The 12,978-nt window shown below is 40.1% G+C and overlaps 1 protein-coding gene across 2 annotated transcripts; it reads right to left on the reverse strand.

Annotated features, from left to right (window-relative positions):
• Nucleotides 1-7,409: 7,409 nt before the first annotated feature.
• Nucleotides 7,410-11,680, reverse strand: soul2 (heme-binding protein soul2). Of its 2 annotated transcripts, none has more exons than XM_061910983.1 (4): nt 11,426-11,680; nt 11,222-11,348; nt 8,712-8,877; nt 7,410-8,348 (listed from the first exon to the last, which is right to left on the reverse strand). In XM_061910983.1, the coding sequence occupies exons 1-4, from the start codon at nt 11,477-11,479 to the stop codon at nt 8,177-8,179; spliced, it is 519 nt and encodes a 172-aa protein (XP_061766967.1). In that variant the 5' UTR covers nt 11,480-11,680; the 3' UTR covers nt 7,410-8,176. The 2 variants fall into 2 exon arrangements, with proteins under 2 accessions (XP_061766967.1, XP_061766966.1); XM_061910982.1 differs by having other exon boundaries at nt 11,446-11,672.
• Nucleotides 11,681-12,978: the final 1,298 nt, after the last annotated feature.

The following is a 12,978-nucleotide window of genomic DNA, read 5'->3' on the forward strand; positions in this document are numbered from 1 at the left end:
AATATCAGGTTCAAAGCCATGGCAAGTTGTTCTTTTGACAAGAAAGGACTATTTTTGTGAGAAGAGGCGACATTCCTGCAGCAAACGCCAGCTGCGCGTATCATTCAGGTGGGTGGTGCTTTACTTCCGTGTTCAGATCACGATTAAGATGCAGTGATAACATAGCATTTGGATAGTTACTGTGACTGCTATAGTAAATAAGATGACACAATATTTTGACAGAAATAAAGGTCAGCAGGAGGTCTAAAGAGGACTTTTTTTTTGTTGCAAACAGTCGATCCGACATCAAAAAATGTCAAGATTTTTTCTCAAAGCAAATACACACTTTGGAGGCTTCAAAAAAAATTAAAGCGCTACACTATACATCCGGCTTAACTGCATTTACAAAATGAAATTTTTTTTATATTGTGATCATACTTTGTCATAAGGGATGAGCACCGGATCCAGGACTATTATGTCAACGACCAAAACCAGCCAGTACTTCCGGACAAAGATTCACGTAAGATCCAGCGGTGTCATGTTTCGATGCCTGGGTTACGTCTGTTTGAATTAGCACTTGCGAGTACGATTGTAGCTGAGATAGGCACCAGCGCCCCCCGCAACCCCAAAGGGAATAAGTAGTAGGAAAAGGATGGATGGATGGAGAACATGCTAGCGCTTGAGAGGAAATCAGGCGATTTCGACATGCTCCTATCTTGCAACCCATCATTGTTTCATGACAAAAACCCAATCATGCCAAATAGAAAACTCTCTAAAGTGTGGCTCGTCTTTTCCAAATGCGATGCAGATGCAGATTACGCTAGCTGTAATATTTGTGATGTAAAAATAAAGGCAAATGGCGGGAATGCTTCCAATCTGGGGAAGCACCTGGTTAAACACGTGATCCTTCTCATAGCTGAAGAGTGCAGCCAAGTACAAGTATTGTACAGCACTTTGGCCATCCCTGTGGTCAATTTTAAATGTGCTTTCTAAATAAAGTTGATTTGATTTAATTTGAAGTTAGATATACGGCTGCTGGGAAGAAATGGCGTTAACATTTGGTGACGAGAACAGCGACATCATCATCCTCTACGTCTGCTCCAGGTAAAAAGCCTACTGTGTTAGCATCCGCCGCCCGGATCATACATTATTTGGTTGTTTAGTCCTTTTGTGTATCTTGTTTGTTCGTGGACTCTTCCGATTCTTAGTTTGTGCACTTCCTTGTTTGTATTTGTCACCATGTCGACTTGATTTGTTCACCTGCCTTCGTTTGAACACCTGTTTTCATTAGAGACTCTACTTAACCTGCCCTTTTCGTTTACTCGGGCTCGCCTCGTAAATGTTTGCTAGCACGCAACCAGTGACGACTTCTTTTCTATATTTGGACTCGCTAATGCTTTCGCGCTTAGCCTCTTTGTTTCTATGTTTTGGACTCGCTAATGCTTCCGCGCTTTGCCACTTGTTGTTCCCCTAGCTCTTATGCTAGTTAGCTGTTTTTTTTGCCTTTTGTATTCATGGTTTTTGTTCTTAGTCTGTTTTTAGTTAAATAAAATATTTCTTACCTCCACGCTGTGTCCGTTACCTGACTGCATCCAGGAAGGGCACCACTCCCATCACGATGCCCCCGAGACGTCACATACTGTTAAGAATACATTGGCATTGCATTTTAACTATCAATAGTAATCATAATCAGCTTGGTTCCTCATATTGTACTTAGTATTGTTAATGCACACTTTTTGTTTGACTTTCATTTGTAATTTAATACTTTTGAAAAAATGCATTCTGGCTGGCAGAAATATTTAGTAAATTATTTTATAACATTTTCCTGTTGAGTCCTCAATTACAAAATGATTAGCAGGCTGAATATTATATATTACTCAGTAATAGGGAAGGTTAAAACATTGCCATGCTGCAATATGAAAACCATTGAAGGGGAACATTATCACAATTTCAAAAGGGTTAAAACCAATAAAAATCAGTTCCCTGTGGCTTATTTAATTTTATTTAATTTTTTTTCTAAATTTTACCCGTCCCGGAATATCCCTAAAAAAAGCTTTAAAGTGCCTTATTTTCGCTATCTTCGAAGCCACTGTCCATTTTCCTGTGACGTCATCCAGTGCTGCCAATATAAACAAACAATGGCGAATAGCACAGCAAGATATAGCGACATTAGCTCGGATTCAGACTCGGATTTCAGTGGCTTAAGCGATTCAACAGATTACGCATGTATTGAAACGGATGGTTGGAGTATGGAGGCAGATAGCGAAAACGAAATTGAAGAAGAAACTGATGCTATTGAGCGAATAGCTATTGACGCTATTCGGCCATACTATGGCCGAATAGCATCGCCGGTAAAATGTGCAGACCAAACGATCAGGACTTTCGCATCTTGTGACACTGGAGCAACTTAAATCCGTCGATTGGTAAGTGTTTGTTTCGCATTAAATGTGGGTGGAAGGAAACGCTGGATGTAAATATAGTTTCAAATGTACATACAGCTAGCCTAAATAGCATGTTAGCATCAATTAGCTGGCAGTCACGTCGCGACCAAATATGTCTGATTAGCACATAAGTCAACAGCATCAACAAAACTCACCTTTGTGATTTTGTTGACTTTATCGTTGCAAATGCATCTGCAGGTTATCCATACATCTCTGTGCCATGTCTGCCTTAGCATCGCCGGTAAAATGTGCAGACACTCCAGCACATTCAATGGGGGTCTGGCGGGAGATTTTTTGCAACTTTCGGCCAGTGGTGCAACTTGAATCCCTACCTGTTAGTGTTGTTACACCCTCCGACAACACACCGATGAGGAATGATGTCTTCAAAGTTCCAGAAAATGGTCGAAAAAACTGAAAATAACAGAGCTGAGACCCGGTGTTTGTAATGTGTTTGAGAACATGAAAATGGCGGCTTTATTACATTGGTGACGTCACGTTCTGATGTCATCGCTCCGAGAGCGATAAACAGAAAGCCGTTTAATTCGCCAAAATTCACCCATTTAGAGTTCGGAAATCGGTTAAAAAAATATATGGTCTTTTTTCTGCAACATCAAGGTATATATTGACGCTTACATAGGTCTGGTGATAATGTTCCCCTTTAACTTGTTCAACACGTAATATACAGAATATCAGAAGCCTTTATCCAGGTAGAAATATCACAGATTACAGCTGGGATAGGCTCCAGCCCCCCGTGACCCCAAAATGGACTAGCGGTAGAAAATGGGTGTTTGGATATTACAAAAACGTTTTTGACAATTAAAGCATGATCCTAACAGTCAACATGTTGTGTTATTTATGCGTGGAACTTTTATTTAAACTTGAAAGTATAGCTCCTCCTCTGAATGAGAAATTGTCTAATCCTTAACACATCCAAGACCCAGGAGATGATCATTGACTTTCAAAAGGGTTCCTCCCATCAGGCAGTCGAAATAAATGGACTGGTCATTGAAGTGGTCCAGTCGCACAAGTACCTGGGAGTCTACCTGGACTACAAACTGGACTGGTCAACACAGGCAAATACTACAGTATGTACAAGAATGGTCGGAGTAGACTCTTCTTCTTGAGGAGGCTCAGGCCTTTTGATGTGAGCAGTCGGATGTTACACATGTTTTATTAGTCTATTGTAGCAAGTGCCATTTTCTTCAGAGTTGTGTGTTGGGATGGTAGCATGACCTCGAGAGACAGAGCCGGTTGGACGGACTGATCAGGAAATGTGTCTCTGTGATGGGGAAAATGTGGACTCTGTGGGAGCTGTGCTTGAGAGAAGGATGAGGGCTCTTATGCAGGGCATCCTGGGCAACCCCAGACATCCTTTGCATGATACTATGGCCGCTCAGAGGAGTAACCGTAGCAACAGGCTCCTCTCATTACACTGCGGAACGGAACGGTTTAAGATATATTTTGTTCTTTCGGCACATAAGACTCTACAACAGATGTGTCTGAAGTATACTTTTAGAAGTTAGTATTTGTCATTGTTTTTGGTATAAGTGCGTATGTTTTTATGCTACTGGACACCAGAATTTCCCATATGGAGGATCAATAACATATTTATCCATCTGTCTGTTAGCAAAAACTAAAAGCGTTAAACTTTTACAAAAGGCAGCAATCATAAATGAAGCATTCAGCACATACACAATGTTGATATCTATTGTTATTTTTTGATAAAGATGGGGGAAACCACGCGTACTCGTAAACGGCGGAGACAAAACAAGGCAACACACATGCTTGTAAACGGAAAGTTTAATCATGAAATACAACAAAAACAATGCATGATTTATCTTGAAAGTTAATACCAAGTAGTACCTTGACCCAGCCGCACACAAGGACGTTATTGACCTCCATGCTTTTCCAAGTTTGTTGTGTCATATAGAATGATGTCTTGAGCACCAGATAGTTCGACGTGTCTCGGAACGCGAAAAACGGATAAAACTTCATATCACTCGACAAATCCTTTTTTGATAAAGTATAGGGATAGATTCTATTTCATAGTTTGCATTCTTTGCTCGTATTTGCTTTTAATTGTAAAATCTAGTCCCCTGCGTACCTCAGATCGTTCAACCTCTGTGTATAGCCCTTACCTCTGGGCCGATACTGAGGGTGACTGTGTTGACCAATTTGACGCGTGTAAATAATAGAACGTCCAGAACTGTAGACCTGTGATTGGGTACAACAATCCGTTTTTTTTTAAGATATCAAATTAAATCAAACGTATATTATAACACAAAAGGTATGCTGACCTTTGCTGATACAGCATTGTCACAACAGCTCACGGCACGACACGTTCGATGACTCGGCACGTTCGATGACACGGTCGAAAACTGTTTGTCTTCCAATCGCCCTGCCCATGCTCACACCTGGACCCAATTTAAAGGGTGTTACGATGGTAACAGGAAGTGGGCGGAGCAATCCACAAAAAAAGGAAATTCCCTCTGGGCTGAGACCACCAATCAATTAAAGAAAAGAAAATAAACAGTGTGCGCTGAGCTTGTTGTCATCATTGTTTAGGCTTGTTGATAAAGAGACAGTTAATCCATCAATTCCTTGTTATGTGTGTTTGATATACAGTTCTGTAAAGCACTTTAGATTCTGTTCAAAAACGTCACTTTTGGTCGAATCTGGAAGCCACTATTCATATTCACATTGATTGTTATGAAGAAATTTGCTTCACTGTTAGAAGTTTTTCATTTACGTGACCTGTTCAAGAATCAATTAGGTAGGTAGGAAGTTCTTTTTTGGGATTGCACAAGTGCAACAAAACTTTGTTTTCATCACAAACCCGTTCAAGATTAAACAAACAGTGGAGAGGGTTACAAAACAGGAACTCTGATTGGTCGCCATAAGGCGCCCCGTAAAAGATGGGAAAAAGGGCAACGCTGGGGGAAGATGAGTAAAAAAATACAGTCTGGACTGGGCCCCCTTAGGAACTCAGTCTGGAGTGTGGAAAAAAAACTCCAAAGCAAAGCACATATACATATTACAACATACAACTCGAGACGTGCAACAGAGGGGAGGGAGTGGGGGCTACAGTGGAAGGCTGCAGCTCTTCAGGTGCTGCCCAGCCCTCCATCACCCCGAAGGGATTCGCGTCAAGGGCGTTGGATGGGGAGTGGGGTATGTGTATGTTCTAAGTTTGTAAACCGAGGTTTCACTGTATTACAGTATGTGATCAAATGGGTGGGAGGGGGGTTGGGGGGATAGCAGCCACCAGAATCCTAAGAAAAATGTGTTAAACAGATGAAAATGCTAATATCAAGGGAGACGATAAAAACACACCAGCCAGCCGCAGTCTAAACTGATCGCCTTGCTCGGAGTATATTTAAAGGGGCCACTCTCGTTTCAAAGCAGGAAGCAGTTTACCAAAATTTTGGGAAGGGAGATTTACTCTGCTGTCCTCAACCCATGCAAAACGCATGTGGTAGGTGAGGCATTATTTCACTGCAGACAGTAATAACTGATCAAGAGTCGATAGAGTTTCAAGAATCCGATCACAAACAATACGGTGCAACTCGCATACGAGACCACCCCAAATTGACTGACTTGTCCGAAAAAATTCGGCCCCCTGGCAACCTCTTATGCAGCTTTTCAAAAGTTAGGTAGAGAACGTTCATGTTTTTAAGAGCAGGCTTAAGACCCACCTTTTTGATTTGGCTTTTACCTGACATTAATTATTTAATTTAAGTCATTTGTATTTTATTTTTTATTCTATCAGTTATGCAAAATTTTTAGTTATATGTATTTATTTATTCGCTATGTGTATATATATATATATGTATATATATATATATACGCCCTCAATATGTTGTATTACTGTGAGGATGTTCTCCCGAAATGTGTTTGTCATTCTTGTTTGGTGTGGGTTAACAGTGTGGTGCATATTAGTAAGAGTGTTAAAGTTATTTATATCACAACCTTCAGTGTACTCTGTTTCACCCAGTATGCCTTGCAGTCGTGTACGTGTATCTGTGGAAGCCACATACAACATGTAACTGGACTGGCAAGATGTCTGTACATGTTGTAGAAGGCGTTAAAGGCAATTGCTTCATGGCACTCCCTTATTACTGTTATCTGGGTGACCACCAGCGGTTATTTGCGAGAATGGTTGCGGCTCCCGTTGTCTTCTTTATTTTGTGAAACGAGTCAAAATGTAGAGGGCGCTAAAAGTAAAGCCATCACGGCACGCCCTCAATATTGTTGTTCGAGTGAAAATCGAAGAATGTTGACCCCGGGTGATGTCCGGAAGAAGATCCGAGAACCGGAACCCCCCCGTAACAATTGGGGGGGTCGGCGATTGTGCAGCTGAGCCACATCAGAGTGGCCAAAGAGCCGCATGCGAATCCGGAGCCGCGGGTTGCTGACCCCTGATATAGTTGCATAAGTGTGTATGTCGTGTGTTTGTGTTTGTGTCCGTGTGTATGTATGTGATAACGGGGGATATTAGTCACCCGAGTATTCTTTTTAACTTTGTAAAGCACTTTGTATTGCATTTCTTTTATGTATGAAAAGCGCTTTAGAAATAAAGCTTGATTTGATGATTTGATTTGATCTGTCATGGCAAAGTGCACATAAAAGTCTCAAGAACACATGTTCAGGTAAATACAGGAAGTCGACGATTTCAAAGCAGCCATGTTATGGGACAACCAGTCTCTGCAGCTTTGATTAAATGAGCCCAAATGAAAATGATTGATGGGCGATGATACATTGCAAACCAGGGATATGGGCGGAGCCATTAAAACCCGCCAGGCAACACCACAATGGAAAATGTTAACTCCACACGGTCAGAAATTGATTATTATTTGACACCCTGAACACAACCACATGACACATCCCCAGTTAGTTAGTGACAGTACCTCCTGGTGGCGACAAACTGGTGACAGTACCTCCTGGTGGCGACAGGAAGTGTCCACAAATTACACGCCTCACGCTTATACATAATCTTCCTATGTACTTTATTGAATCAGTTTCATCTTTTTACAGGGCACATTGAACAAACTGATTATGTTAAGCCTGATGATTGATAGCATGTGGGTGGACGGGGCATGAGTGTGGAGATGCTCCTCGCCATAAACCATCAAACTGTCATTACTTCACTTCAGATGATTTAGGAGTCATCAAGACTTCCCAGTTTCATTCTAACTAATGATACCGGCATCTGGTCCGGCGTGCCCGGCAACTTGCATGAACCCCAAGGTGCAAGTGAGGGCAAGGGTCCTTTCAATACTGCGAGCAGCTTTGATACAATTTATATTTTTACCTCCCATAATTTACGGCCTTCCTTTGGGTCTAGCAGACTACTTTTTCTGTTGTCTGTCAGAATGTTTTGAGAGTATCCATGCTTCTGCAGAAATGTCAGAATGTTTTGAGAGTATCCATGCTTCTGCAGAAACAAGTTAAACAAGATGTGTATCACATTTCTGAATCACATGTTCATGACAGAAATCTACTGATAACGTGCAAACAAATGTTTTGTTCTGAAGACATACAGGCAGAAATTTCAGGCCAAAACAATCACAACACACACTTTTAGTTTGTGAATTATACAATACAAACTTTTCCATACTTAGTTATGCAGATTATTGTCAATGTTTTTAAAAGACAAACAGGCAAATTAAGAGAATCAAGGTAAAAATAGTAACTTAACATAATTTTCCATCTGGATGTCAAATCATTGAATTTATAATATGAGATGTATATGGTCCTTATACAGCTGACATCCAGATTTCGCTGTAGTGACTCAGTGCCCAGTAGGTAGTATAGGCAGCCGCAGAGTAGGTGTTTGCATCAAAGTGCTTCCCAGCTCGAGTCAAATCCTCACGTAGCTTCTCTCTATTTGTCCGTCCACTGGTTAGGTTTGGTATGGTATGGAATATTCTTTATAAAGCATGAAAATACAAAGAATATAAAAGTCTGTTGTTAGTTTAAAAAAAAAAAACATTTTCCCAGTTAAGATTCGTGTGATTTCCTGTGTGCTCCATGAATTGATTAAAAGTTGAAAAACGTATGCTGGTGTTACCATTTAGTGGCCAATTGTACGGAATATGTAATGTACTGTGCAATCTACGAATAAAAGTTTCAATCAATCAATCAATGGCTCCACAAAATGTATGTCATTCTGACCACGAGAACCATTGCACTTTGAAAGTTGATTTCAAACTATTTATATTAAACGTGCATTGAATGAATGAGCAATGCAAACTTGACAGATAAAAAAGCATAAAAGACAAAGCTTCTTACCTGACATAAACAGTACCACCGGGTCTTGTTTGCAATTTCACACATGGGACACTGATTTCAGCCATGGCAGTGTTGTTCGGGACAAAAAAGGACATGAAGTCATTCTCCTCATCTTCATCTTTGGTGACTGTGATCAGCACAGGCCACGTGTCAGGTGTTGTATAACCTGTTTGTACACAACTCTGCATTATTACAGGGGACATACAACTTGCCAAATAATATTAATTATAGTAATTGTAGCAGAATAACAACGCATCATACCAAGGTAACCACAATAATAAATATGATTAAATACCAGAGAAACCAAGTCACATGACTCAAATGTGTATGGCTGCGCAAATAGAAAAAAATTTGTAAAATTAGATGGAAAAGGGGCTTCACGGTGGCAGAGGGGTTAGTGCGTCTGCCTCACAATACGAAGGTCCTGCAGTCCTGGGTTCAAATCCAGGCTCGGGATCTTTCTGTGTGGAGTTTGCATGTTCTCCCCGTGAATGCGTGGGTTCCCTCCGGGTACTCCGGCTTCCTCCCACTTCCAAAGACATGCACCTGGGGATAGGTTGATTGGCAACACTAAATTGGCCCTAGTGTGTGAATGTGAGTGTGAATGTTGTCTGTCTATCTGTGTTGGCCCTGCGATGAGGTGGCGACTTGTCCAGGGTGTACCCCGCCTTCCGCCCGATTGTAGCTGAGATAGGCGCCAGCGCCCCCCGCGACCCCGAACGGGAATAAGCGGCAGAAAATGGATGGATGGATAGATGGAAAAGGTTAGCATGCTTAAGTTAGCTTGCTAGCGTTCTATCGTTTGCATGCTAACAGATAACAAGTGTCACATACCAAGTTATATAGGGACGGCGTGGCGCAGTGGAGAGTGGCCGTGCGCAACCCGAGGGTCCCTAGTTCAATCCCCACCTAGTACCAACCTCGTCACGTCCGTTGTGTCCTGAGCAAGACACTTCTCCCTTGCTCCTGATGGGTGCTGGTTAGCGCCTTGTATGGCAGCTCCCTCCATCAGTGTGTGAATGTGTGTTTGAATGGGTAAATGTGGAAGTAGTGTCAAAGCGCTTTAAGTACCTTGAAGGTAGAAAAGCGCTATACAAGTACAACCCATTTATCTGGAATAAACGGTTGCAAAACTAGCTAAAAAAGTTAGTATCCTAGTGTTAGCATCCTAGCAAGATAATGTGAGCATGATAATATTTAGCTTGTGTCACATACCAAGTTATATGACTCTAGGGTGTAGGTTTGGGGAAATTTAGCAAAAAATGTTAGCACTTTAAAGTTAGCATGCTACATTTGCATGCTAACAGTTTGAAAGAGTCACGAACCAAGTTAAATGAGTCTGGGGTAAACGATTGCAAAACTAGCTCAAAAAGTTAGCGTGCTAATTTTAGCATGACAGCAAGCTAACGGTAGCATGTTATCAGTTAGCATGTGGCATATACCAAGTTATATGATTGTAAGGTGTATGGCTGTCTAAGTAGAGAAACAAATGTAAAGTAAGCTAAAATGGTACAAATCAACAGATTCAGAATCAACCTTGTTTTATAAATATCTCCGGACCCAATAGGTAAGAAAAGCCCTGTGATGAGGTGGCGACCCCGTCTTCCCTGGCTGAGATAGGCACCATCGCCCCCCGCGACCCCAAAAGGGAATAAGCGGTAGAAAATGGATGGATGGGTTGTACTTGTATAGCGCTTTGACACTACTTCCACATTTACCCATTCACACACACATTCACACACTGATGGAGGGAGCTGCCGTGCAAGGCGCTTACCAGCACCCATCAGGAGCAAGGGTGAAGTGTCTTGCTCAGGACACAACGGACATGACGAGGTTGGTACTAGGTGGGGATTGAACCAGGGACCCTCGGTTTGCGTACGGCCACTCTCCCACTGCGCCACGCAAAAATATATATATATATATATATATATATATATGTATATACATACAAACTTTTCAGCATATATATATATACAGTATATATATATATATATATATATATATATATATATATATATATATATATATATATATATATATATATATATATATATATATATATATATATATATATATATATATATATATATATATATGTATGATATACCCTGAGTCATATAATTTGGTATGTGACACTTGTTATTTGTTTGAAGAAAAATAATTTTACAAATTTCAGCAGGGTTATGTTCAAAGTAAAGGAGTTTAAATCTAATATGTCAACACTGTATATATATATGAGTGTGTGTGTATATATATATATATATATATATATATATATATATATATATATTTTTTTTTTTTTATATATATATATATATGTATATATATATATATTCATACATACTGTATATATATATAAATACATATGCATTGCTATTATTTTCCTTCATTTCAGTGTTGACATCCTATATTTAAACTCCTTTACTTTGAATATAACCCTGCTGAAATTTGTAAAATGATTTTTCTTCCTCATACAAAATTATTTTGTCACACATCATTTTAGTACTTACCTGCTTGCTTCTGTGTCTCACAGAAATGATTCAACCTGGAATTTGCAGCAATCAATCCGTGTAAAGTCCTGCTTGCTATTTTGGTGGTAATCCAAAGCGTATCAGAATACAAACGGGTCTCAAAATCCTGTGGGGGTCAGGGGAGGAAAAAACAAGTGATTTTTGGACAATGTTTTCTAATAATCATTGTAGATTTTTACTTACATATTCAGCAGATAACTTACTTTGTTTGACTCGAGCAAAGTAAATTCCGGGCATGGTTTTTCTTGACAAAAAGTTTGAGCTGTCTGTCCTTTACAAAGGGACACCAGGACAAAACCGAGCAGCGCAAACACAGACCGTTCCATCCTGAAATGTTGTTGCATTCACTAAAACTAAGTCAAAGTCAAAGTTACACGTTTATCAAGTCACAGATACTCCCGTATACAGTAGACTGCACTCCAGACATGTGAGGGGAGGATCTCGGCTGGCAAGGCACTGACATTTTTTAAAACTTGATATTCTAGTGCACTAATCAATGTTGATCAGATGATAACACTAAAGAAAAGAAAATAATTCACTTTGAAGTGTTTTTAAGCCTACTAAATTACCTAAAATAAAACGTGAATATCCTGTTACGATATGCAGTAGAATGGTCCACAGAAGCAAAAACATGCTTATCAAAAATAGTCTTTGATTCAAAGCAGAGGGAGAATAAAACATGTTATTAATGGAAAGAGAAGAAAATAATTGCACTGGAGGGCACAGCCACTGCCCTGAAAAATGCCAAAAGAATAAAAGTAGCAACTAAACAATTAACCAAAAGGCAGAGTGGAGACACAGAGCAAATAGAAGAAAAAAAAAGTAGCGACATGAATGCCTAAATGAAAACACACATAACACGCCTTAAATAAAAGTAGCAACTAAACAATTAACCAAAAGGCAGAGTGGAGACACAGAGCAAATAGAAGAAAAAAAAAGTAGCGACATGAATGCCTAAATGAAAACACACATAACACGCCTTAATCTGATTGTGTTGTGTTTTTTAAAAAGAAGATTAACTCACCTCGATTATGTGATTAGAAACCAGTTGTCTCTGGCAGACCAAAAGGCTGCTCTTTACTTACATTATTTACAAGCAACGAAGAACAAGTCCGGGACTGTTTACACCAGGCCCGCTAACAGGTTTAAAGGGGAACATGATCACAATTTCATAAGGGTTAAAACCAATAAAAATCAGTTCCCATTGTCTTATTTTATTTTTCGAAGTTTTTTTCAAAATTTTACCCATCATGGAACATCCCGAAAAAAGGCTTTAAAGTGCCTGATTTTCGCTATCTGTAAATCCACCGTCCATTTTCCTGTGACGTCACATAGTGATGCCAATACAAACAAACATGGCGGATACAACAGCAAGATATCGCGACATTAGCTCAGATTCAGACTCGGATTTCAGCGGCTTAACCGATTCAACAGATTACACATGTATTGAAACGGATGGTTGGAGTGTGGAGGCAGATAGCGAAAACAAAATTGAAGAAGAAACTGAAGCTATTGAGCGAATACCTATTGAAGCTATTCGGCAATCGCCTTCTAACCAACGATTGCATCTTTTGACCACTTGAGCAACTTAAATCCGTCGATTGGTAAGTGTTTGTTTGGCAATAAATGTGGGTGGAGGGAAAGGCTGGATGCAAATATAGCTACAAATGTACATACAGCTAGCCTAAATAGCATGTTAGCATCGGTTAGCTGGCAGTCATGCCGTGACCAAATAT

The sequence above is a fragment of the Nerophis ophidion genome, linkage group LG09 (genome assembly GCF_033978795.1).
Source record: "Nerophis ophidion isolate RoL-2023_Sa linkage group LG09, RoL_Noph_v1.0, whole genome shotgun sequence".
In the NCBI taxonomy this organism is placed as follows: Eukaryota; Metazoa; Chordata; class Actinopteri; order Syngnathiformes; family Syngnathidae; genus Nerophis; species Nerophis ophidion.